Here is a 25,681-nt window from a genome sequence, read left to right as displayed (position 1 = left end):
CGTTAGTCTGCGGGTGGTATGCCGTGGTCTTGCGATGAACAACATGGCATTCAGAAAGCAGAGACGTGACGACTTCTGATAGGAAGGCTCGACCTCGATCGCTTAGTAGTTCTCGAGGTGCACCATGTCGTAATATGAAGCGATGAAGGATGAAGGATGCTACGTCCCGCGCAGTGGCACTTGGAAGGGCGGCGGTCTCAGCGTAGCGTGTTAAATGGTCCACAGCGACTATAATCCACCGATTTTCATCTGATGTTGTCGGTAGAGGGCCATAGAGATCAATTCCGATCCGATCGAAAGGTTTGGCAGGGCACGGAAGCGGTTGAAGCGCACCGGACGAGTGGAAAGGCGGTGATTTGCGACGTTGACAGTCAGGACAGCCCATAACGAATTTTCGAACGAAATTATACATTCCGCGCCAGTAGAAGCGATGGCGAATGCGTTCGTAAGTTTTGAAAACTCCGGCATGACCACATTGGGGATCGTCGTGAAAGGAGGCGCAGATTTGTGATCGCAAGCTGCGCGGGACAACCAAGAGCCACTTACGACCTTCGGGGGCGTAGTTGCGTCGGTGTAGTAGCCGATCACGAATGGCGAAATGAGCAGCTTGACGTCGGAGAGATCGTGGTACCGCAGTGGTTGACGATCCAGAAAGACAGTTAAAAAGAGAAGCAATCCACGGGTCCTTGTGTTGTTCACTGGTAAAGGAGTCGAGGTCGAGAGATGCGATGGAGATACCAGTGGTTCCGCAGGCCGAGTCGGGAGGTAAAGGCGAACGCGACAGGGCGTCGGCGTCAGAATGCTTGCGTCCGCTGCGATAGATGACACGAATGTCGTACTCCTGGATTTGCAGTGCCCACCGAGCTAGGCGGCCAGAAGGGTCTTTCAATGTGGCGAGCCAACAAAGTGCATGGTGGTTCCGCAGTGGTTGACGATCCAGAAAGACAGTTAAAAAGAGAAGCAATCCACGGGTCCTTGTGTTGTTCACTGGTAAAGGAGTCGAGGTCGAGAGATGCGATGGAGATACCAGTGGTTCCGCAGGCCGAGTCGGGAGGTAAAGGCGAACGCGACAGGGCGTCGGCGTCAGAATGCTTGCGTCCGCTGCGATAGATGACACGAATGTCGTACTCCTGGATTTGCAGTGCCCACCGAGCTAGGCGGCCAGAAGGGTCTTTCAATGTGGCGAGCCAACAAAGTGCATGGTGGTCCGTTACCAGGTCGAATGGGCGACCGTACAAATAAGGGCGGAACTTGCGAAGGGCCCACACTAGCGCCAAGCACTCTTTTTCAGTGACGCTGTAATTGGCCTCAGCTTTAGTGAGTGTGCGACTCGCATAAGCGACGACGTATTCGGAGTAGCCCGGCTTGCGTTGGGCGAGGACGGCGCCTAGACCAACCCCACTAGCGTCTGTGTGAACTTCCGTTGCAGCTGTTGGGTCGAAATGCCGAAGAATTGGAGGAGATGTTAGCAGACTACGGAGCGTGGCAAACGCGACGTCGCAGTCAGAAGACCAGGATGAAAGGTCTGCATCACCGCGTAGGAGGTTGGTCAGTGGTGACATGATCGATGCAAAATTTCGCACAAAGCGCCGGAAGTACGAACATAGTCCGACAAAACTGCATAATTCTTTCAGTGTAGTAGGTTTCGGGAACTCAGCGACTGCTCGCAGTTTTGCAGGGTCGGGTCGAACACCATGTTTGGAGACGATGTGTCCCAAGATGGACAGCTCTCGCGCGGCGAAGCGGCACTTTTTAAGGTTCAGTTGGAGCCCAGCGTTGGTTAAACACGTCAGAACCAGTTGGAGCCGAAGCAGATGCGTAGGAAAATCGGGAGAGAAAACGACAATGTCGTCGAGGTAGCATAGACACACAGACCACTTCAGTCCACGCAGTGTGTTGTCCATGAGCCGTTCAAACGTGGCAGGAGCATTACAAAGACCAAATGGCATTACGTTAAATTCGTACAGGCCATCTGGTGTAATGAACGCAGTTTTCTGGCGATCAGCTTCTGCCATAGGAACCTGCCAGTATCCAGATCGTAAGTCTAAGGAGGAGAAGAATTCGGCTCCTTGTAGGCTGTCAAGGGCGTCGTCTATGCGCGGTAATGGATAGACGTCTTTCCGCGTCACCTTGTTTAATCGCCGGTAGTCGACGCAAAATCGAATCGATCCATCTTTTTTTCGAACTAGAACGACAGGAGATGCCCAAGGACTGTGCGATGGTCGAATAACGCGACGGCGTAGCATCTCTTCGACCTGGTCGTTGATGACGTGACGTTCTGCAGCAGAGACACGGTACGGTCTTTGACGCAATGGCTGGTGCGAACCGGTGTCAATGTAGTGGTGCACTGCGGAAGTCCGACCCAATTGCGGCTGAGAAACGTCGAATGAATTCGCGAAGTGCTGGAGAAGATTAAGAAGCTCGGCGCGTTCATGGGCACTTAAGGTGTCGGCGATGGAACTCGAGAAGGTGTCACTCGATGAGCACTCCAGTGGGGAAAGGGCATGAAGTTCGGTCGAGGCGCTACTGCACGATTCGTCTGGCATGTTAAGGAATAAAGAGGAATCGAGGTACTCCACTCAACCGAGACATTCGCCGGCAAGTAGCGTAAGCGGTGCAGAAAGGGGGTTGTGGACGAAAATATTGCTTCGGCCCGCAGTGACGTCGAGTGTAGCGAAAGGCAAGGAAACGGCTCTGCGGCTCATGAAAATGTCGGAAGGTGTAAACATTACTGTAGCATCGTTATAGTCATCGCAGCAAACCGGGACAACGGCAAGAGAGGCTGGCGGAATTTCAGTGTCCTCACGCACGACAAGTTTTGGCGACCGCTCAAGGGTTTCGTGCAAAGGTTCGTCACACAGGTGCGAAAATTGAACTTCAGCGCGTGCGCAGTCGATGATGGCATGATGATTTGACAGAAAGTCCCACCCGAGGATAACGTCATGCGAGCACACCGAAAGGACGATGAACTCGACAACGTACATAGAGCCTTGGATGAATATGCGGGCCGTACAGGTGCCAAGAGGTCGAACTTGTTGTGCGCTGGCTGTACGAAGCGATAGTCCAGAGAGCGGCGTGGTCACTTTGCGTAGGGAGCGGCAGAGCTGGGCGGCTATAACAGAAACGGCAGCACCTGTGTCGACGAGGGCAAAGGTAGAAACACCATCGACAGATATAGCGACGACGTTAGCTGGTGAAGTGCGAGGACTTGAGCATTTCGACGACGGCGCAGTTCTTGCCTCTGGAACTGCGGCGTTCAGTTTTCCCGGTTGGAGGAAGCGGGTCTAGGACGCATTGGGGACAGTGATCGCCTGCGAGGAGATGGGGAGCGGGGAGAGTGAGTTTGAGGTTGGTGCGACCGAGACTCAGGAAAGTTAGTGTATCCATACTGCGGTGAGGGATAGGGAGCAGGTATGTGCATGGGCTGTGGGTCATGCGGTAACGGCCGAGTAGCGTCGTGGAGTGGTTGGAAGCGACGGCGACAATATCTTGCCACGTGTCCTGGTGTACCGCAGGCGTAGCAGATCGGTCGATTGTCAGGAGTGCGCCAGGAATTGCTGACTCGCGGTGCAGCCCAAGGTGTCGAAAGAGGGGTAGAGTGGGGAGCAACTGCAGGCATGGGTGGCAAAAGCTGCTGGCGGGGTCTGCTGCGTACCACCTGGGCATAAGTAAGAGGCGCGGCCACGGGCTGCATAGCCGGCGCATGGGGAACAGTCACGGCCACAGGCTGCTGGTGGGCAGCGACGGGAACAGCCTGAGCTACCTCTTCGGCAATAACGTCGCGGAGTGGTGAGGGCAGACGAGAGGACGGCGGCTGCTGCGTGAAGGGAATCAACGACAGTTGCCGAGCTACTTCTTCACGCACGAAGTCTTTAATCTCTTGCAGGGTTGGTGCGTGGTCGGGAACGGAAGTGAGACTGGAGAGCGAGTCGGCGTGGGAGGAAAATGGCCGAGTCAGGGCGCGCTGCTTGTTCAACTCGTCGAAACTTTGACACAAAGTAACAAGTTCCGCAACGGTGGCAGGATTACGGGCGAGGAGCAGCTGATATGCACTGTCATTTATCCCTTTGAGGATGTGTTGAATCTTCTCCGACTCGGGCATGGTGGTGTTCAGTCGGTTGCAAAGTCCAATGATGTCTTCAATGTAGCTGGTGAAAGATTCCGTTGGCTTTTGTGCACGAGTCCGCAAGCGTTGTTCGGCTCTGGACTTGCGGACTGCGGGTCGGCCAAAAACGTCAGCAAACAAGGTTTTAAAGATGGACCACGTCGTGATGTCGTTTTTGTGGTTGTTATACCACATTTCGGCCACGTCAGTGAGGTAAAAGATGACGTAAGTCAATTTGTCCGCGTCATCCCACTTGTTGTTTGCGCTCACCAGTTCATAGTTAGCGAACCAGTCTTCCACGTCGGTCTCATCAGCTCCGCTAAAGACCTTGGGCTCTCGCAAACGAAGAACGCCGGGGTGGCTGGGGGATGGAGTGGAAGAGCCAGGTTGCGCGTTGTTGGTAGCCATGATGGGAGGTAGCGTTCGGTTGCGCAGCTCCAGGTTCAGGCGACGGCGAATGGCAGCACCCAGGTTCAGGCGACGGGGAATGTCAGCACCTTCCACCAATTGAAAAAGGGTTTATTGACGACTGTTGCGACGGTGGTCCTACGAAGAAACACGATCGTGCAAGAGCAACGGTCAAGCAGATGCCGGCGATGATCAGCACGAGCCGAGCGAGCGAAGCCCAGCACCCAGTACCAAAGCGGTGGCGATGTTGCTTGCCAACGACGCTCTTTCTTCTTCACAGTATGTATATTGTAATGGGCGAGAAAAGAGCCAACACCCGTTCTCTGAGCCAGCTGTTCTTACTCTCCACTTCGGCTTTCTCTGCTTCGTTCATGCTGCCCGTGTGCCAGAGGGCCGGAGTCTTTTTTGGACATTTTATTTATTTATTTATTTATTTATTTATTTATTTATTTATTACATAATGCAGTCCGTAGACCAAGCAGGAGGGGCACAAAAAGGGAGCATAGCGAAAAAAAACGAACAAGTTATACAGCAAGTTAGAATACACAAGGCTACTGAAAAACAAGTCATACTAAATAGGATGCTTAGTTATACATATCTAGAAAAAAAAGCGAACAAACTTCTAGAAACAGTTTCAAGCACAAAAAAGTAAAGCTACACAGTTGAAATAATAAGAAGAGGTAATCTAGCATTGAAATATCAACAGTGTTGATTACAGAAAAGATGCATGTAGTTTTCAAAGTCCGGAATGCCACGTTCAGGAAAAACATTTGAAGGCAGTGCATTCCATTCGCTAATGGTTCTCGGAAAGAAGGAATGTTTGAAAAGGTTAGTACGTGCAAAGTAAGGTGTCAGATCATGATTGTGAGCATGCCTGGTTTTCCTGGAAGAAGAGGGAGAGATGTATTTACTGGGATCAATATTAAACTGATGATTACGAAGCAGGAAAAGAAACTTGAGTCTGGCGATAGTTTTACGCTGTTTCAAGAGCGGAATGTTGTTGATAGCCATAAGTGACGAAGGTGAATCAAGATTGTGATAGGCATTATAGATGAATCTTACTGCCATCCGCTGGACCATTTCAAGTTTATAAACATCCTTTTTAAAATACGGGTCCCAGGCTACGCATGCGTACTCTAGACGGGGTCGAATAAATGTATTATATGCAAGAAGTTTGATCTGAGTTGGCGCGTTCTTTAGTTTGTATCTAAGAAACCCTAGCTTTCTAGAGGCGGAGGAACAAGCGTCGTCAATGTGGTTACTCCACGACAGTCGATTGGTAATATTGACTCCCAAGTATTTAAAATTGCTCACTTCGATCAACGAATTATTATTTAAGGTGTAGCATGATGCAAAAGGGGTAATTTTATTTGAGATACGCATATAGACCGATTTACTAATGTTTAACTCCATCGACCAGGTATGGCACCAATCGGAGAGAGAATTTAGGTTGTTCTGCAAGCACTCTTGGTCCCTTTCACTTTTAATTGGCTTGTAAAGAATGCAGTCATCTGCAAAAAGCTTTAGGCTAATGGCGGAGGTGTCAACAGATGAAACGATGTCATTGATAAAGATGAGAAACAAGACAGGGCCAAGGACACTGCCTTGTGGAACTCCCGAGGTTACAGGTAGAACCCCAGAGCAGCAGCCCTCGACCTGGACAAACTGTTTGCGGCTGGTAAGGTAGGAGCGGATCCAATTAATTACAGTAATGGGTAGGCCAATGTTTGAAAGTTTGGTGAGTAATTTACTATGGCAAACACAATCGAAAGCTTTTCTAAAATCTAAGAAGATGGCGTCTATTTGGTCACCCTTATCAAGTGCCATTGCGAAGTCGTGAATTGTGGTGACAAGTTGAGTTGTAGTCGAGAGGCCCTTCCTAAAACCATGCTGGAAAGGAGTCAGAATACTGTTTTCTTCAAGAAATGACATTATGTAATGCGTGATGATATGCTCAAGAAGTTTACAAGGACCGGAAGTTAATGATATTGGCCGATAGTTTTCAACATTTAGGTGATCACCTTTTTTAAACACGGGAATAACACGTGCCGTACGCCAATCATCGGGAAGAATTGAATTATGAAACGAAAGACGAAAAATATGGGTGAAGACATGCGCAATAGGTTCGGCGTAACGTTGCAAAAATGCATTAGGTATGCTGTCGGGACCATCGGAAGATTTAGTCTTAACATTCAGTAACAGTGAAAGGACACCTTCGACAGTTATGAAATCGGCAGGTATAGTAGACAGAGAAAAAATGTTTGTGTCAGCATGATCTCCCTGAGTGAATACTGAGTGAAAATACTGATTGAATTGGTTTGCAATTTTGACTGGATCGTTAACAATACAGCCATTTACTGATATCTCGGTCGGTGTTTTGTGCGCATCGCTCAAGTACCGCCAGAATCTATCCGGGTTAGTTTTCAAAAAGTTAGGAAGCGAGTGGTTGAAGTATCTTGTCTTAGCTTCGCTTAGCCGAGTTGCAAGCTGGGCCTTCAACAAGATAAGTCTGCAGGGTATTTTTTTCTTTTTTCTAGCTCATTTTAGCTTGCGGTGCAAATGTATATCTCTAGTAATCCATGGGTTATTTCGGTTTTTCCTAACCCGTTTGCTTGGCACAAACTTATCAGTGCAGTAATGTATCGCAGTTTTTATTTCGTTCCAGGCGATCGACACATCATCAGAAAGATTATCACATAAAAACCACAGATAATCCAAAATGGCCTGGTCATCCGCCTTCGAGTAATCCTTAATGACATGTCTGGTCTCTGATCGGTGTGCTTTGTTTTCACCAATACCGAAGGATAAAAATACTGCTTTATGGTCGGAAATGCCATCTTCAATATAGACCGTGTATTTGCATACATCGGAATTTAAAAAGACTAGGTCGAGTGTAGAACGGGTGTTTCCAGCCTCTCTGGTGCACTCATTAACAATCTGCACAAGATCGCACATCAAGGCAATGTCAGCGAGAGGGTTTAACATCGTTACATCAGAGCCAGAGCATGGAACGCGCCAGTCAACATTGGGCAAGTTAAAATCACCTGCAAGAATCAGACGATCATTTTTAAACGTGCACATGTGGTCATATAGTCTAGACAGATATTCGTGTGTTAAAGAGGGTGGTCTGTAGATGGCACATACAGTGAAGTAATGGCCCCAGCAGCTTACCTTAAGGAATAAACTTTCGTGCTCATGAATTTGTTGAAGGGGCCGAGCACTAATACAATCTTTGAGAACTATTGCTACACCACCACCTCTTGTTGGCCGGTCACGTCTGAAGATTTGATATCTCGGAGGAATTAGTACTGAATCATTTATACCTTCGTGCAGCCAGGTTTCTGTGATTATTGTAATGTGAGGGTCGTAGGTGAGTAGAAGGTACTCGAGCTTGTCAACTTTATTTGACAGGCTTTGCGCGTTTACGTTAAGCACTCTCAAACTTTTGGACACACACTGTTGAGCAGGTCAATCAGAACCTGTAGCTTGCGGATTAAGAGCTACACGCACATTTTTGGCTTCATCCCAGCCAAATAGTTTGCCATCAATTTTGATCTTGTCGTGAATAAGAGTAAACCGTTTCCTGCTGTCGCGTTCAGCTTTTGCACTTTCCCAAAGCAGGCGGCGCTTGCGCAGCGTGCACTGGCTATAATCATTTTGCACATAAATATTGGAGCCCTTCAATTCATTTGAGTTCTTTAAGACTTCTTGTTTCTCCAGATAATCTTGAAAGTAAGCTATGACAGGCCTACGACTACCTTGGCGGCCAAGACGGTGAATGCGGGCTATGGACTTGCACTTCACTCCCAATGTTTTCTCGAATATATCGGTTACAACAGCAGTTCGAAGACAGGTGTCATTTTCATTTGTGTTTTCGAGAACACCATAAATGATAAGGTTTGCCCGACGGCTTCGGTCTTCGAGATCAGTTAACTTGGAGCTCTGCCATGACAGCACAGTTTTAAAGGAAGCTGCAGTGGATTCAAGAGCTGCAACTTCCGGTGATTTATCTTTAAATTCCTGTAGTTTGGCTTCAATTGCTCGAAATCGCAAGTCCATGTCGCACATTATTTGTTCGTTCATCGATTTTAATAGCTGTATTTCAGCCTTCATATCTGCTTGGCCCTGAAGAATACTGTGTAATAAATCAGCGTTCGTGGGTCCTGGGTTTGTCTCAACATCACCACAGAGTAACATTTTGCATGCACAATAGCACTCATATGCAATACTTAAACAGGTTCTTGGGCACGGCACAACTACTAACATAACTTTATCACGTTCCGCATGACTGCAAGCATTGTTGGCCAAACTGTTGACAATGTTTCTGTCGGGCGATGCTGGCTGCATCACTATGGTCGGTCACGGCCACGCGGCTCGTTAATCTGCCTTATTATGTCTAGTAGACGGCACTGGCTATTTCGAAATGGCCAGGCTCAGCGACCCTGCAGTTTCACTCGTATCTTTGTCAAAGATACGAGTGAAACTGCAGTGAAGTGGGCACGCCGGAAGCTCTGCGAATATGTTGCTCAAAAATCCGTTCCTGTTTTTCGTACAGGCCGTGGTCTTCGCTTCATCCACCAGTCACGGGCAGGCGGAGTGCAGCGCTCTCCCGGACAACAACGAAGATTGGCACCGTGGCAGCTGGAACATGGATTCTTCAAAATGCTGCTTCAGCGACGAACTCCTGGGCATGCACTCTTGGCTACCCCAACCAGCTGCGCAGCTCAGCACGACGTCGATTACGTCAGCGATGGAAGAGAGTATAAATCGCTTGGACCGGGCCATCTTCACCAGTGGGCACGGCGGAAGCTCTGCGAATATGTTGCTCAGGAATCCGTTCCTGTTTTCCGTACAGGTGAGAGACGATCGCAATCTTTCATGTTATCGAGACGACAATGTTTGCCTTGTGCTTCTGCCGTACCCACGGTCATTGCTTCTTGCGTACTGTGCCGTTTATGAATGCCTGGTTGACTTATTGTCGTCGTGTGGTGATGTTGAGCCTAATCCGGGCCCCACAACAGAAGCAATGCTGAAAACGATTATCAATGATATTCGCGAGCTGAAAGACAGTTCGAGCGCAGTCACCCAACAATTAAGTAAAACGGTTGATACGCTGACCAGTATCGAAAAAAAACTGGACGACCTTTCTCAAACTGTCGCTTCCAACACAACCAAGGTAGATGACCTACAAAAACAAGTAGACGGGCTGACAAAAAAAATCGACGACCTTGAAAACCGCAGTCGACGAAATAACTTGCTTATTTTCGGCGTGACAGAAGAGAACGATGCTGATCAGCCTCTTGGTGAACAAGTGGCAAAGGGCATCTTGGAAGACATAATTCAGGTGCCAAATGTCGCCATCGAGCGCATTCACAGGATTGGCAAGCCAGTGGCAAACAAGTGCCGACCAGTCATTCTGAAGCTAGTTGACGGAAGAGACAAAACTAGAATTCTAAAGAACTGCGATAATCTAAAAGGCACAGAGTTCAGCATTTCGGAGGATTTTTTGCCTCGAGTTCAACAAATACGAAAAAAGCTATGGGCGAGCGCACGAGAAGAACGGAGTAGTGGAGCAAAAGTTGCTTTGACCTTTGACAAGATCAAAATTAACGGCAAGCTTTATCGGTGGGATGACTCACTGAACTCAAGGGTTCCGGTAGCTGTGCAGTGACAGCAACACAGCAGCAATCTGGAGCATCAACGAACGCTACCGGCTCCACTTTCTCACGCGGTCCCGTCAACATTTTCTGTAATAAACATGAATGCTCAAAGTGTCGTCAACAAATCGGTCGATCTAGAAAGCATCCTCATTGCTTATGATCCCGACGTCACAATCCTTACTGAAACATGGCTTCCAAATGACATTCCCGACTCGGCAGTAATTCCCAGCTCTCATGAAATCGTTCGTCACGACCGAGGTGCAAAGGAGGGCGGTGTAGCGATAGTGCTGAAAAAGGGCATGGATTTTAAGGTTTTGTCGCACGGGACGTGCGTCGAAATGACTTGGATAGTTCTTCGGCATAAAAATTTGAGCATGCTCATTGGCGCTGTCTACAGGCCGCCCAATTCCGATATAGCGGTACTCGAAGCTTTGCAAGATTTTTTGCTCGAACAAAGCAAACGTTATACCCACATTCTTGTAAGAGGTGATTTAAATCTGCCAAAAATAAACTGGGATCACTTTTGCGTTAAAACACCCTGCCAGCACTCCGAATTGCTACTTGATATAGCGTTTTCCTGTAGCATGACGCAACTTGTAAAGACTCCTACGCGTGTCACTGCAGGCACGAGTTCGATTCTGGATCTTATTTTTGTTTCTGAGTCTATTTGCAAGTTTAACAACACAATTGAATTTGTACCAGGTATATCGGACCACGAACTAGTAATATTTAAAACCAACATGTTGTGTACTCCCTCGGCTACCCAAGTAGCTAGATTCCTCAATTTTAATACTGCTTCGGACGAAAGTATTTTTTTTTTTCAATCAATCAATCAATCAATCATGATTTATTTCAGCTTCAAAGACATTCAGTGGAGCTTGGTGGGTACGGACAAAAAGCCATAGATGAGGCTTGACAGGGTCCGTACCCCCGGGCTTGGCAAACGTGGCGTACAGAGTGGCGTACAATCGTGACGTACAAAGGCAAAAACGGGCACATAACAGTTATCTTCATTGCAACAACATAAGCGAGCTAGTGGAACTGAAAAATGTACACAATAAAGAGAAAAGGCACTGGTACAGTATACAGAGAAAAGGCACTGGTATACGAGAAAAGGCACTGGTACAGTATACAGAGATGCACTCGTTCAAAATGAAGGGGGAGAGAGAGATTCACAGGTACATTTTATCATCATACACATGCGAATTGAGTACGCGGAAGTGTTACTTATGTTTTTCGGATATGTTAAGTAGTAGCGGTAGCTGATATTTCAACATCTGTGTTGCGTAATTGGTTCGTGGTCTTGGTAATCTCCAGACTTCACGAGTCCTCAAAATTCGCACATGTTCAGCGCGAGTTAGCGCCGACAATTCTGTGAAAAATGTGTCGTTATTTTTTATAGCCGACTTATAGCGATTGTTTAAAATTGTGTGATATAGCTCATGTACTGGGAATAAGTGCAGAGCCTTGAAAATCGGTTCCGTGTGGGCATCGTATGCGGCACTAACGATGTTACGAATGGCTTTCTTTTGAAGTTTGTGTAATTTCTGAACGTTGGTTTTGGTGGTCGTGCCCCAGACTAAGTGACAATAAGATAAGTTAGACAAAAATAGTGATTTATAAATTAACAATTTTATGTTTTGAGGCAGGACGTAACGAAACTTTGACAATATACCTACAGTTTTTGAAAGTTTATTTAAGGTGGCATTCACTTGATCTGTCCACGTCATATGCTCTTCAAAAATGACTCCCAGGCTTTTAGCAACGCGTGATAATTCTATAGTTGATGTACCTAACTTTAGACTGTTTGTGATGCCCAGTGTTTTGTTTTGAGGCCGAAATATAACAGCTTTCGTTTTAGCCGCGTTTAGGTTCAAAGAGTTGGCGATACTCCAAGTGTGAATTTTATTTAGGACGACGTTGCCTTTTTCAATGAGGTTTGAAGGGTCACGTCCTGTAATAAAAACACTTGTATCATCTGCGTAAATGATAAATTTAGTATTAGCACAAATATTTACTATATCATTCACATATAAATTAAAGAGCAATGGGCCCAAAATGCTACCCTGAGGTACACCAGCCTTAATTGGTTTGAATTCGGATACAAAACCATTAATAGTGACTTGCTGGTGGCGATGTTTAAAGTAAGAAATTATAAGTTTTAAGAAAGTGCCTCTAAAGCCATAATGCTGCAGTTTCTCAAACAAGGAATCGTGGTTAATTGAGTCAAATGCTTTTGAGTAGTCAATGAATATGCCTAGTGTACAGAGATGATCTTCGAAAGATTGTAAGATAAGCTCCTTTTGGCGTAATAGAGCCATCTCAGTGGAGCATCCCTTCCGGAAGCCAAACTGGCAAGGCGTAATAATGCTATGCTTCGTTGAAAAACTGGACATGCGTTTATATATCAATTTCTCAATGCATTTAGAAAAGACTGGAATAATTGAAATTGGCCTGTAATTGGAGAAATTATTGATGTCACCACCCTTGAATATTACAGTTACCTTTGACATCTGTAGTTGTTTGGGAAATGTGCCAACAGAAAACATGAGGTTAATAACATGTTCCAGAATTGGTGCGATAATATCGATTACAAATTTTATAGGTCTGATTTGGAAGTCATGAACATCCGTACACATACTGTTTTTTAGTGACAAAACAGATGTTATAATTTCATGCACAGTAGTCGGACACAAGAATGCGCTTTTCTGTATCGGTGCTGTTAAATATTGAATGCAATTCGGATCGTGCTTACTATTCACAAGTGATGTGAAAAAGTCGTTGAAGGAATTCGCCAAGCGTGCATTCGTTAATTCTTCGCCGTTACTATTAATTGATAAAGTGGATTGTTCTTGGGGGTCACCGTGTAGCACAGTGTTCAATCGTTTCCACATAAGGTGTGGCTTTTTAAGGACTTCTGGGGTGAAAAGATTGCTTAAGTAAATTTGTTTCGCTTCTCGGAGCTGTTTGTTCAGTTGGTTCCTGAAGCGCTTAAAAGCGTGTAAATCTGTTAAAGCTCTTGTTTTCATAAAGATCTGATACAGTTTGTCTTTTTCTTTCATGCTCTTGAGGTGTTCCCCGGTGACCCATGGCTTACGGGCTTTCCGAGCTCGTTTCGCTAATTTACGTGGAAAACATTGTTCATACGCTGCCTTAAAAACATTTATGAACTCATTGTACGCTGTCTCGGGTTCATCAACTTCTAATACTTTGCCCCAATCTGTTACACGCAAATGAGAGCGAAAGTTATTCAGCGTGAAAGAGTTTATCTGTCTGTAAGATTTAGTGGACGGGTGTCGTGACGCAGTGGAGGGTTTTGTTTGCGCCGATAGTAGATAAATGGGTAGGTGGTCGCTCACAGAAGAACTGATGACGCCAGAACTAAGATGCTCGGGTGAAATATTTGTAATAAAGACGTCTAGTAGTGTCGAAGAAGTTGGTTGTATTCGTGTAGGTAGACTGATTGCATTAATATAACTGTTCGCGTCCAAGATCCTAGAAAGTTCATCATGACTTGTTGATTGTTGCAAGCAGTCTATGTTTATGTCACCTCCTAGAATGACAGTGCTGGCATCATCATTAAAATAACTAAGGTAACTATCTAAAAATGTGAAGAAATTTGACACACTCGCATGAGGTGGACGGTACATAACGCTGTACACTTTAGCACCATTTTTGACAGTGAGAACCTCAAAATCAGCAGTGGCTCTTGAAAATTCTTCCACAATAACACAATTCATGCCATTTTTCACTAACATCATGACCCCGCCTCCTTTTTTAAAGCTGCGGTTTACGAAGAAAGAAGTATATCCTGGAATTTTGATCACTTCTGTAGCATCGCGATACCATGTCTCGGTAAACATCACGATCTCGAACTGAAAATCCATGCGCGATAACAAACATTGTATTTCTTCCTCTTTATTTCTAGCAGACTGTGTGTTAATATGCAGTGCAGAAAATGAATATTTGTTTTGTGACAACCTGCAAATTTCCGAGACCGACAAAACTCGGTTTTCCATATTTCATATCGGAAACGGTATGTACGTACTCGACTTACTCTATCTTATCAAGAACGCTGAGCTTCGTGACGCGTAGGACACGTGACGACTCATTTTTCCTTGCAAAGATTTTGCCCTCTTTCGTCCAGCAGAAACGCCAGTTTTTGTCATTTTTCTTGCAAATTGTTTTTCCGAGAAGCACTTTCAATGCGGGACACAGGTGCTCGTTTATGAAGATAGGATGGCGTTCCTGGTGTCCGATGTCGGCCGTGGTCAAACGTTTCTGTCGTGTTTTTTCAAGCAAGGCATTTCGTTTTGAGCGGCTATGAAACTGCACTACAATATTTTGTCGTGAAGCGTCCCGTGTTGGTACACGGTGGCAAGCCTCAATGTCACTTTCGGAAACAGGTTCATTTACTGAATTTCCAATAGCTGCAAGTACGCTTTTCAGGTTTTCGTTTTGTGTCATGGGAACACCCTTAATCTCAATGTTCCTATTTCTAGAGTACTGTTCTAGTTGAGTGATCCTAAGTTCATTCTCAGTCACTTTGTTTCTTAGAAGCGCGCATTCATCCGTGAGGGAGCTGTTGGCTGCCTTCAATTCGGCATTTTCAGTTTCAATTTTTTTCAGCTGGTTTGCCATATCCTCAAAAGCATTATTCATGAAATCAAGGGAAGTTTTGATCTCACGATGCTCCTTCCGCAGCTCCCTCTCGAGCGACTGACGCATCTCAGTCAGGTCATGTCTTAAATCCTTCACAAGTTTGTACACCTCTGAGCGGGATAAGGTCATGGCAAAAGACAGTACAATACACTTGGATGGCAGCAGCAGCGACAAAAAAAAAAAAAAAAAAAAAAAAAAAAAAATACAAAAGAATTTCAGACCTGCGATCAGTAGAAAGGTAGGTATAAGCGACGTTCCAAGACTGCCGCCGCTGCTGCCAAGTGAAGGACGTCGGCCGATGATCCTCTTGAAATACTTGTGAGCCCTGGCGGCACAGTCGCTCCCTGAAGTGACGTCACAGACGATTGTGACCGACGCCGCCCTTCCGGAAAAGAGCGAAAGATGTTGCCACCAAGACAAGCTTCACGTGCGTGTCGACGATAGTATCTGCGATCAGTAGAAAGGTAGGTATAAGCGACGTTCCAAGACTGCCGCCGCTGCTGCCAAGTGAAGGACGTCGGCCGATGATCCTCTTGAAATACTTGTGAGCCCTGGCGGCACAGTCGCTCCCTGAAGTGACGTCACAGACGATTGTGACCGACGCCGCCCTTCCGGAAAAGAGCGAAAGATGTTGCCACCAAGACAAGCTTCACGTGCGTGTCGACGATAGTATCTGCGATCAGTAGAAAGGTAGGTATAAGCGACGTTCCAAGACTGCCGCCGCTGCTGCCAAGTGAAGGACGTCGGCCGATGATCCTCTTGAAATACTTGTGAGCCCTGGCGGCACAGTCGCTCCCTGAAGTGACGTCACAGACGATTGTGACCGACGCCGCCCTTCCGGAAAAGAGCGAAAGATGTTGCCACCAAGACAAGCTTCACGTGCGTGTCGACGATAGTATCTGCGATCAGTAGAAAGGTAGGTATAAGCGACGTTCCAAGACTGCCGCCGCTGCTGCCAAGTTTGGACCTCCTAGAGGAGGAGTATGACAAAATTTCTAACAAACATCTTCATAATCGCTGTGACGTTAACTAGCTATGGTTGCACTTTAAGACAACCGTTCACAAATGTATAAGTTCGTTCGTTCCGGAGAAAGTGAAAAAAATACACGGCCGTAGTCCTTAGATTACGCGCGAAATACTCCATCTAAAACGCAAGATAAAACGCCTGTCACGCTCAAAAACACAACCACGTAGTGCTGCTCTGACGAGCCTCCGCGCCGAACTGTGCAACAAGATTAAAAGCTCCAAATTTCATTTCTTCAACGTAAAAATGCACAACTTTCTCACAACCAATCCAAGAAAATTTTGGATGCACCTCTCCGACAAAAAAGTGAAAGTGACAAAAATTAAAACCAAGGACGCGGACGTGACTGATGCCAGCTGCATAGCGACAGCATTTAACGACTACTTCTCTTCTGTTTTTTTGCGAACGGGTGACACCCTTCCTGATTTCCACGCAAACAATCTCGAACTGCCAGACTTGATTATAACAGATGAAGGCATCTTGTCAGCTCTACTTCATCTTGACAAAAAAAAATCGGCTGGGCCGGATGAAATACCTAATGCTTTTCTTTATCGGTACGCCGAGTGGTGTTCCAAATACTTAGGCTTAATATTTAGGGAAAGCCTGTTACAAGGCGAAGTTCCAGTAGATTGGAAGAAGGGTAAATTGGTACCCATTCATAAATGAGGTGATAAATATGACGTGAAAAACTACCGCCCTATTTCGTTGTTATGTACAGCCGGCAAGGTTATGGAACACTTCCTTTTCAAACACTTAAGTTCATTTCTGGAGAGTAACCATTTTTTTTCCCCAAATCAACATGGTTTCCGGCAAGGCTTTTCAACCACCACACAGTTAATTCACACTACTGATGACTTTCTAAAAACACTTGACAAAGGCGGACAAATTGATGCGATTTTTTTAGACTTCGAAAAAGCTTTCGACCGAGTTTCCCATTCCCATTTGATGTTTAAAATTCGCCGAATCCTAACCAATGAAAGAATTCTTCGATGGCTTGATAGTTATCTATCTCACCGACACCAACACGTTCGGATAGCAGATAAAAATTCTTCTTCCGCTCCCGTGCATTCTGGGGTACCGCAGGGCTCTGTTCTAGGACCACTTTTATTTTTAGTTTATCTAAATGACATGTCCTCCGAATCTACTGTGCAGTGTCGTTTTTTCGCGGATGACTGCGTTGCGTACCTGCCCATTCAATCAAGAACAGATCACGCCACCCTAAATGAATACTTATCGGTTATTACAGCATGGTGTAACTCCTGGAAAATGAGCCTCAACATAGCAAAGTGCGTCAAGATGACCATAACACGTAAAAAAAACCCCTCGGAATTCACTTACATGTTAAACAACACTGCTATAACAGCCGTTAACCAGTACAAATACCTTGGTCTGACAATCACTTCTAATTTGAGCTGGAAAACTCATATCGAAGGCATAACATCAGCAGCACTGCGGCGATTGTGGTTCTTAAAGCATCGCATGAGGCACTGCACAAGCAAAACAAAACTAGTCGCATACACTACATTGGTACGCCCATTGTTGGAATATGCTGACGTTGTATGGGATCCTCACACACAAACAGAAATATACTTACTAGAACGAGTCCAAAATAAATCCCTTCGGTTTATTTACCATGCGTACAGTAGACACTGTTCAGTCACTGAACTCCGTAATAGATCCGCTCTTCCCACATTGGAGTCCCGTAGAAAGCTACATCGCTTAAAATTCCTTTATAACATAGTCAACGGACACTCAGGACTCGCCTTTAACACTTACATGCAGTGCAATACATCGCGAAAAACTCGGAACAAGCATGATAACACCATAGTGGTGCCGCTTACAAAAACAAATTCTCGGCGATATTCATTCTTTCCACGAACAATTTCCGACTGGAATGAACTACCTCATGACGTCACCAGCATCGCAGCGCCCGACGCATTCTTATCAGCTGCCACTGCCTGTTTGTAGTAAAAGCTGTCTGGTCGTATGTGCAGATTTCAATTCTTCTAATGATGTTTTTACACTTCGTGTTAGGAACAAAATTTGGATTGTATTTTCGATACCGCTCTTGTGTTGCTCCTGTAACCCGAGTATCCATGTTCCACGCAAACCTGTTATGTGGTGATTTTATTTCTGCGCCGTGAAGTGTAGTGTTATATGTGGCTGCAAGTATGAAAGTTTGTATCACTCCTGCCTTGGCCACCAAGAGGTGGCTGGCAGTATGCAATAAACAAAAAATAATAAAATAAAAAAAAACATAATTCTTGCAGCTGACACTGGCTATGACGTAGTGATAGCAGTTCTCAGACGCCCTGTAGTCCGGTTTGCAGCACCGCTGATAACAATGGCTGTGGTTGACGGCGCTTACTGTTTTGTAGTGGTCGCCTGGTTGTGCCTGTTGTATGCCATTTGCTATAGTAAGTATGGCCTACTTTGACACCTTCCGGTTGTCAGTTTCGAGTCAGTTCATAATGACTGGACGATGGATGCGAGCGAGGTCGGACATGTCTGTACCCTTCGTCAAGATTGTCATGGTTGTCCAGCGGCATCTCCATCTCGCTGCTTCTCTCTCCAACTTGTCGAAGCCCGGTTGACCAATGACGAATGTCGTGCAAAACACTACTCTGTTGTTATCTGCATGTCCTTCATTGGCAGTCTGAATAAGCTGGTTCTTGTCAGGAACGGGCTCAAATGCTAGGCGGCAGGGCTGGCGTATATCGGCTTCTGCTAGATGGGGTGTAGGCTCAGTCGTGCTTGGATAACCACTTAATGAAACAGGCTGACCCTTGACGAATGTGACATCATCTGTCATTTTGATTTCTTGACTGAATATACGAACAGCGCAACTTAGAATTAGTTACAGCATAACTACAAAAGCGAAAGAACAAGGATAAAAAAAGAGCGCTGACTTTCAACAATGATTTGATAGCAGAGTGGCATACATATACAGTCGAGCCCATATATAAGGAAAGACGTTTCGTTCCTCCATGCCCCGACTGCTTTTTGTTATGCACTCCTCCGTCCTTTGTCCCCCCGCTACTCTGAGCACCCTGCATCGCCAGACGAGGCCCGTGTTTGCACACTGCCACGGATTTTTTGAAGACCGGTCGGCAACAGCGCAACTTAGAATTAGTTACAGCATAACTACAAAAGCGAAAGAACAAGGATAAAAAAAGAGCGCTGACTTTCAACAATGATTTGATAGCAGAGTGGCATACATATACAGTCGAGCCCATATATAAGGAAAGACGTTTCGTTCCTCCATGCCCCGACTGCTTTTTGTTATGCACTCCTCCGTCCTTTGTCCCCCCGCTACTCTGAGCACCCTGCATCGCCAGACGAGGCCCGTGTTTGCACACTGCCACGGATTTTTTGAAGACCGGTCGGCCATCTACCCTGTTTTTGATCGCTGGTACTGTCATTGGCGTCGTTGGCCTGGAGTGACCAGACCATTTGCCAACATCGTCGGCCACCGACTGTATCCAATAGCCTGCGTCTAGTGCACGCGCGTACGCTACCACACCGGCTCTGATAATTTGTGATTCGTTTCGTGTTTAGGACTTGTTCTCGCTCACTTCCCGCTTGGCTCAGCATGCCTTCCGCACACATACGGAAGCCCGAAAATGGCTGTTAATTTGCGCGAAACGAATCACGAAAATTCGAAGTTTCGTGAGGCCACGCAAACCCACCGGCGCAACAAAAAGATTTTTTGACCCCGGACGCCCATTCTTCGAACACCGCCGCACGCACCGATTCAGGCAGCAATGCTTTGACTTCTGCGCACGCTGGCACTCTTTCCAAGTTTTTTTTTTTACGTGCGAGTTTCGTGGACCTTTCAAGCAAGCTACCCAACCTGCCTCCTTCCCGTGTGTTTTGGCTTTCAAGGTCGCCCTCCCACCGCATCTTCTCTCTCTATCGCAACTCCTTGCTCTTCTCTCGCAAGTCTGCTCTCCTCTCTTGATCACAACCCCTTCGCCCGTCTCCACCGCTCCACAACGCCCGCCACGCTGGCTCGAATTAGTTTTGTTTTCTGACTGGAAATGGGCCCAGACCTGTTCCAAGCGTTCTGGCATGTGTGCCGCGTGTGCGCGTCTTGCTCGCTCTTGGTGTGGGTGTGTGGTCATGACGGCTGACGGGAGGACTAACACGCTTTTTTCTGCCGCTCAACAAATAGTCGAAAGTGTGACCGCTTGGCTTGAGCGTAATCCGCGCGTTAGGTGCCGCGTTGCAGAGCACTTGCTCATAGCTGTTGACCACCTGGTAGCCAACTTGCCGCTTAGGGCGTCCCGGTATTCAGCTGTGGAGATGGTGAATATTTCGTGGGCGGCGGTGACGACTACATGAGCGCGAAACTGTTTTCGCGAGGCCGACTTCGTCGACGTCGGGCCCGATGTCGAGCCTGAAGCTTCCAAACTGCGGCGGCTATTTGTGGCAGCGCGTCGTCGACTCCAACCTGAGAGACCGCCCTTATCGCTTCTGCTCTTCGAAACACGTGCATCACGGACTTTTTGAGGCAAAACAGTTTGTGTTTTCACTCACAACTTTTTTAAAAAGATGTGTTTCATTTACTATGAACTTCGGGATACAGCGAACGGATGCCGTGTCACGCTCAGGTTTGTTATAAGCGGGCTCGACTGTATAGGCGAAAAAAGAAGAGAATAGGCATGCATAGAAAGATGCAGTTAACAACCACTGTGATACAATGTCAGCAAAACTTTTGTCTCTTGTTGATTGAGCTGGAAACAAATACACATGTAGCTTAAATGCGATCGAGATGTAGCCTAAAATGTCTACACCATCAGAAACACACTTGTTTATCTCGCTGTCCAGGGTGTGTCTAGTAACTTGTCACATGAGGGTGAGCAGCTCTTGTGGCGTTTTTTGATGTTCAACTGCAAACTTTGGTCCAAGTCCCAAAACATCATGCACTTTCTCAGGAAGTTCAATTTCTCCAACCATGTGTTCGGCAACGCTGGCTTTTTTGAAAGGACAGCTCGTAGGCTACGAAGTGCGTGTTGCCACATAAATTTCGTTGTGCCGTCAGCCAAGGCAGATAACTCACCCCGTTTTTTCTTGGCAGTAGAAGGCCTTTCTGAACATTGCAGCTGCAGATCTAGGCTCTTGCAGCAAAAGGCAGGCCTGGTGCAACCATCCTGACTGCAATATCTTGCAAATGCGATCATCGTGTCTAACCGAGAAAGTGAAGCCAGCACGAAGAAACGCAGCCTCTGCAGGCAAAATGTTGACATGAGTGCAGTAGGCAGAGGACCTAGCTTTGCAAACAGCCAGGGAAATACGACTTATTAAAACACTGGGAGAGTCAAAAGAACAAGAAAAAGAGCCCATTATACTAGAAAGGAAGTTATGAAGCGTGGAAACTTGGGCAAGTTGGTAGGACATAACTGAATATACGAACAACACAACTTCGAAGTAGTTACAGCCTAACTACGGAAGTGAAAGAACAAGGAGAGAAAGGAGCGCTGACTTTCAACAATGATTTAATACAGGAGTGGCGTACATATATAGGCGAAAAAATAAGAGAACAGGCATGCATAGAAGGGTGCAGTTAACAACCACTGCAATACAATGTCTGCAAAGCTCTTGTCTCTTGTTGTTTGAGCTGGAGACAAATACACATGTAGCTTAACAATGATCGAAATACGCAATCTCTTTTTGCAACAGTGTAACTGATGGGCAACTTACACATTTACCGTCAAGCTTACGTGATAGACTTCAATTATCTCGTGCATGGCCTGCGAGTGGTGCCTGCCTAAGTTATATATATATATATATATATATATATATAGATGAAATAGATGATCAGAGTTTCTTCCGGCTACCGTAAAAAAAAGTTATAAACTTCGAGAATAGTGCAGTATAGGAAACAAAACAATAAAACAAAACAATAAAATATTTATTTAATATATATATATATATATATATTGCCACGCGAATGCGCCAGTGGCAAGGACAACGAGGCAGCACGAGAACATTTGGTCAGGACAAGGACGAAGAAGAAGTGGCTGCCTTTTTGCAGAGTCTAATAAAGTCTCTTAGTTGGTCGTCCTCTCTTTAATCCTCGTTCTGGCATCGTCACACTGGTGGAAGTGCTGGGTAAGCTTCATGCTTGGCACTCTTTTGCTTAGCCGACCATCGAGCCCAGAATCGCCACTACACATTGAAACACCAGTACCCCGTTTCAGTCGACGTCTACTAGGCCTGGCGCCCGAGCGTAATCCCCTGCAGGAAGGTTAAAACATTCGTCCTCGAACGACCATAGCCACTGCAGCTCCATCACACTTGGCACTGCAGAATCCTATGATTCCTGACTGCTTTTATAGTGAAACTTATGAAGATACCCAAGACTGGCTGGATCAGTTCGAACGGTGTGCCAAGTACAACAAGTTGGCCGCCCCAGAAGACAATAACCCTAGCACAAATTCTGATAGAGGTCTGAATCAGTCAGATGCAGTTTCCTATAAGTTGTACCAGTCTTGTATTAGACTGATACAAAGTCTTATCAGTGCTCATAGACATTCATATCAGTCTGATACAGTTTTTTACCAGTATTAATAGTCTCATATCAGACTGATACACCAGTGCTACCAGCTTTTGAATAAGTTTGATTGGTGATTTACACGGCATATATGTGTCTATAAGTTTTCAGTCTTGTGTTCATTTATCTGATCTTCATAAAATGCATTACTGTCATTTTAACAGTAGTTACTTTTTTTAACACACTGCCCACATATATATGATTTGTCATTTCTGCATGTATATTATAGTGTAGCAGTGTTTTCTATTGAACACTTGGCTACAATTGGGTGAAATATTACGATCACTCAAAAAGTGCAACTGGTGGCTTTTAGGTGCGTATGATAAAATGTACAATGCTTCGTGATGGTGCATAATTGACAAACTGAGCTTTAACTATGCAAAGCAGGTTTCAGCCAAAATTAACGCCTTATTCTATGTACAAATGGAGTTGCAGGTGCCAGTTAGCAACACAGTTTATGCTGACAATCATAGAACACATTTAGATATTTCAAGATACTAGTATCCAAAACTTATCAGATAGCAGTAAAAACATAACTTGAAACAATACAAACAAAACTTCTCACCACAGAGCAATACTAACATAATTTCTAAATTTTTAGCTATAGGGCCAGTAAACATTCTAAGACATAGAACTTCATAATCAGTGCACTACTGTGAAATGAGCATGCCGATACAATAAGCTTTTGAAACGACGTGGAGTTGAAAGCCTCGCTTGGTGCTGCAGTTTCTCCCTTTCACAACACAAGCCACCCCCAGCTGGCTCTCCCACATAGTGCTTTGCCTTTAATGATGAGCCACTACATTAGTGCCATAATCCATACTGGATGAGATCCTTGAAAGAAACAATGAAATGCTTCTTTGAGTAATCATTAATTGACCCATTTGTCAAAATTTGATGCCTTGCAAATCCACCGCCACAAATATTTCAAAGCAAGTTGAGGGGTTTATTTCGCACTTCAACCACTTGCTTTTTTTTCTCCTCGGTCTCAACAAACTCCACTGAAAACTACAGGGAGGAATGGCAGTAAAGAAATGCGATATGTCAGCACACATTATGAGCTAGAGCGTGCTTGAAAAAACACGGTAGCTTTTTCGTGTTGCCGTTTCTATGCGCGAGTGTGACTATGCAATGTTATAAAATTTCGGACAGCAGCGCCAGCATGTGGCAGCACCCTGTGGCAAGAAGCACATTCGATTGAAACGCTGCTCTTGATTTATTTCGGCTATGTAGAAAACAGATTAAACTAGTGAGAACATGCATGCTTCGTACACCTGAAGGGAAACTGGTCAAAAAGCCGATTCAACTGTTTTACTCGCTCGAAAGTTGCTTTGGTTGAATCTGGTCAGTGGGAAGATGTAGAAAACAGATTGAAGATGGAGCTCGGGGACGAGGAAGAAGAAGTGAGCAGGGACACGCTCAGTATATTTTTTCATCTCATTCTGTCAACATTAAACTGAAGATGTATCGGTTATACGGTCTCTCTGGTCCCTCTGAAGCATGATCCCGTGACCAGGATATCTGAGGACCAATGCAAAGACTTCAACCCCATTCGCAAAAACGGGTTAAAGAACAAAACGGCGATGTCTGGCTCAACGACGAACCGTCAAGGGACGGACCACGACCGACGACTGTTGGCGACGTGCATACACAGGCAAGAGCTCTTTCAACACGTTTTAAGCATGAATAAAGAGCTCCTATCAAAGAAGCGGAAGATGCTTCGAGCAAATGTGACAAAGCTTACGAGCAAAGTTGATGAGATGCCAATCAAGCGCAACTTCTGACGCTTCTAAACCAGATGAAGAATGCATTACAGACGCTAAGACAAGTTAACGAACAAATCGAATCACTCATCAAAGAAGATGCGAAGGCAAAATTTGAAAGAGTTTTGCAGTATGAGATGAAAATCGTCGCCACAATGACAAAATAGAGAAGCAATTACACGAGTTAGAACAAATGATGCAACTGACTACAAGAATATTCACAGAACAGGCGAAGTCAGTGCAAGGTACTAACCAAATCTCGGAGACACAAGAGCTTGTCAAGTTGCCACGTCTTGAGATGATCAAGTTTGATGGGAGAAAGACAGCATGGCCAAAGTTTTGGCATCAGTTCGAGAAACCTGTGCATAAAAGATTGAACATGCCGAAGAATAAAAAATTTAATTACCTACTAGGGTCTCTGAGTGGGGAGGCTGCGTCTCTCATAGAAGGTTTGCAGTTTTCTGATAAGAATTACGAGCATGCAGTAGCTCTTCTGAAAGAAACCTTTGGACGACAAGATAGTTTAAGAGAGACCAACATAAAAGAGCTAGTAAACGTGGAAGCAGTGAAGAGTCCTAAAGATGTAGATGGGTTGAAGAAACTCTTCCAAAATTTGCAAATGAACACATGAGCATAACAGTCGTTAGGAGTGGAAATGGGTAGTTACACCACAGTGATAGCACCTGTTGTAAAATCTGCGCTACAGGTGGATATGAGGATTGAGATGAAAATGAAGGAGAAAGAGAAAGATGACAACAGACCAGTAACTATGGAATTGGATTCAGCGTCAAGAGACAGCACGAGCAGTTTGGAGAAAATTATGGAGTTTTTAAAGTTATATATATATATACGCAGCAGACAAGAAACTCAAGAGGAAAAATACGACGTTACCCAGTCACCACACAGTATGAGGCGGACTAGAACATCTGCGCTTCAAAGCTCCTCGATGAAAATAAGCATCTTCACTGATATGACTGGACATCACAAGGAAGATTGCAGAAGAAGCATTAAACAAGAAACAGAAGAAAGAAGAAACATTACTAAGAAACAGAAGAAAGAAGCCTTGCAACGGAAGCGAAAGTGCTTCAGATGCACCAGACCTCGCCACACGGTGAAGATATGTTGTGCTAACGTACGCTGCAAAACATGCAAGGGAAGACACGCGATATTCATGTGTTGATCACGTTCGCCTGCAGGAAAGTCGGCACAGCAGCAAAGCGGTGATGATGTTGAGCATGTACGTATATGCGCGCAACCTGACCGCTTAGACACCAGCAAGTCCTGCAACATTCACGCAAAGCAGTCTGGTGAACACAAGTGCATACTGCTGCAGACAGCCTTTCTGTGGACAGAGGGAGAAGACAGCAGGTGCTACACACGAATTCTGCTGGACAATGGGAGCCAGAGGACATTCATCCTCAAAAGACTGTCAAGAAAACTAGCGTGCAAGGTAAAAAGATCCGAAAGGATTACCGTAGGATCATTTGGAGAAGGAGAGATGGA

The 25,681-nt window shown here is 45.6% G+C and overlaps 3 protein-coding genes across 16 annotated transcripts in view; 2 read left to right on the top strand and 1 right to left on the bottom strand.

Annotated features, from left to right (window-relative positions):
- Positions 1-25,681, bottom strand: part of LOC119162985 (tRNA (34-2'-O)-methyltransferase regulator WDR6) — a 996,048-nt gene that overhangs the window by 2,144 nt on the left and 968,223 nt on the right. For 7 of the 12 annotated variants that reach the window (XM_075884507.1, XM_075884512.1, XM_075884508.1 and 4 more), the window contains one exon: positions 20,922-21,087. The exons of the other annotated variants lie outside the window; for them this stretch is intronic. In XM_075884507.1, the coding sequence (XP_075740622.1) occupies positions 20,922-21,087 (166 nt within the window). Of the gene's footprint in view, positions 1-20,921; positions 21,088-25,681 lie in introns of those variants that run through there. 12 annotated transcript variants of the gene reach the window in all.
- LOC119162986 (uncharacterized) overlaps positions 1-25,681 on the top strand; it is a 130,884-nt gene that overhangs the window by 27,085 nt on the left and 78,118 nt on the right. For all 3 annotated transcript variants that reach the window (XM_075884517.1, XM_037414874.2, XM_075884518.1), the window contains exon 2: positions 9,069-9,368. In XM_075884517.1, coding sequence (XP_075740632.1) covers positions 9,176-9,368 — 193 coding nt within the window. In that variant the 5' untranslated portion in view covers positions 9,069-9,175. The remainder of the gene's footprint in view (positions 1-9,068; positions 9,369-25,681) is intronic.
- LOC142786867 (uncharacterized) lies at positions 9,378-13,234 on the top strand (the record flags this gene model as incomplete). The annotated part of the gene is made up of 1 exon (XM_075884564.1): positions 9,378-13,234. A coding segment is annotated over one exon (807 nt), but the record flags the coding sequence as incomplete, so codon positions are not given.

The sequence above is a fragment of the Rhipicephalus microplus genome, unplaced genomic scaffold (assembly GCF_043290135.1).
Source record: "Rhipicephalus microplus isolate Deutch F79 unplaced genomic scaffold, USDA_Rmic scaffold_34, whole genome shotgun sequence".
NCBI lineage: Eukaryota > Metazoa > Arthropoda > Arachnida > Ixodida > Ixodidae > Rhipicephalus > Rhipicephalus microplus.
The sequence above is the reverse complement of the archived record's forward strand: the minus strand, read 5'-3'. Positions and strand labels throughout refer to the sequence as shown.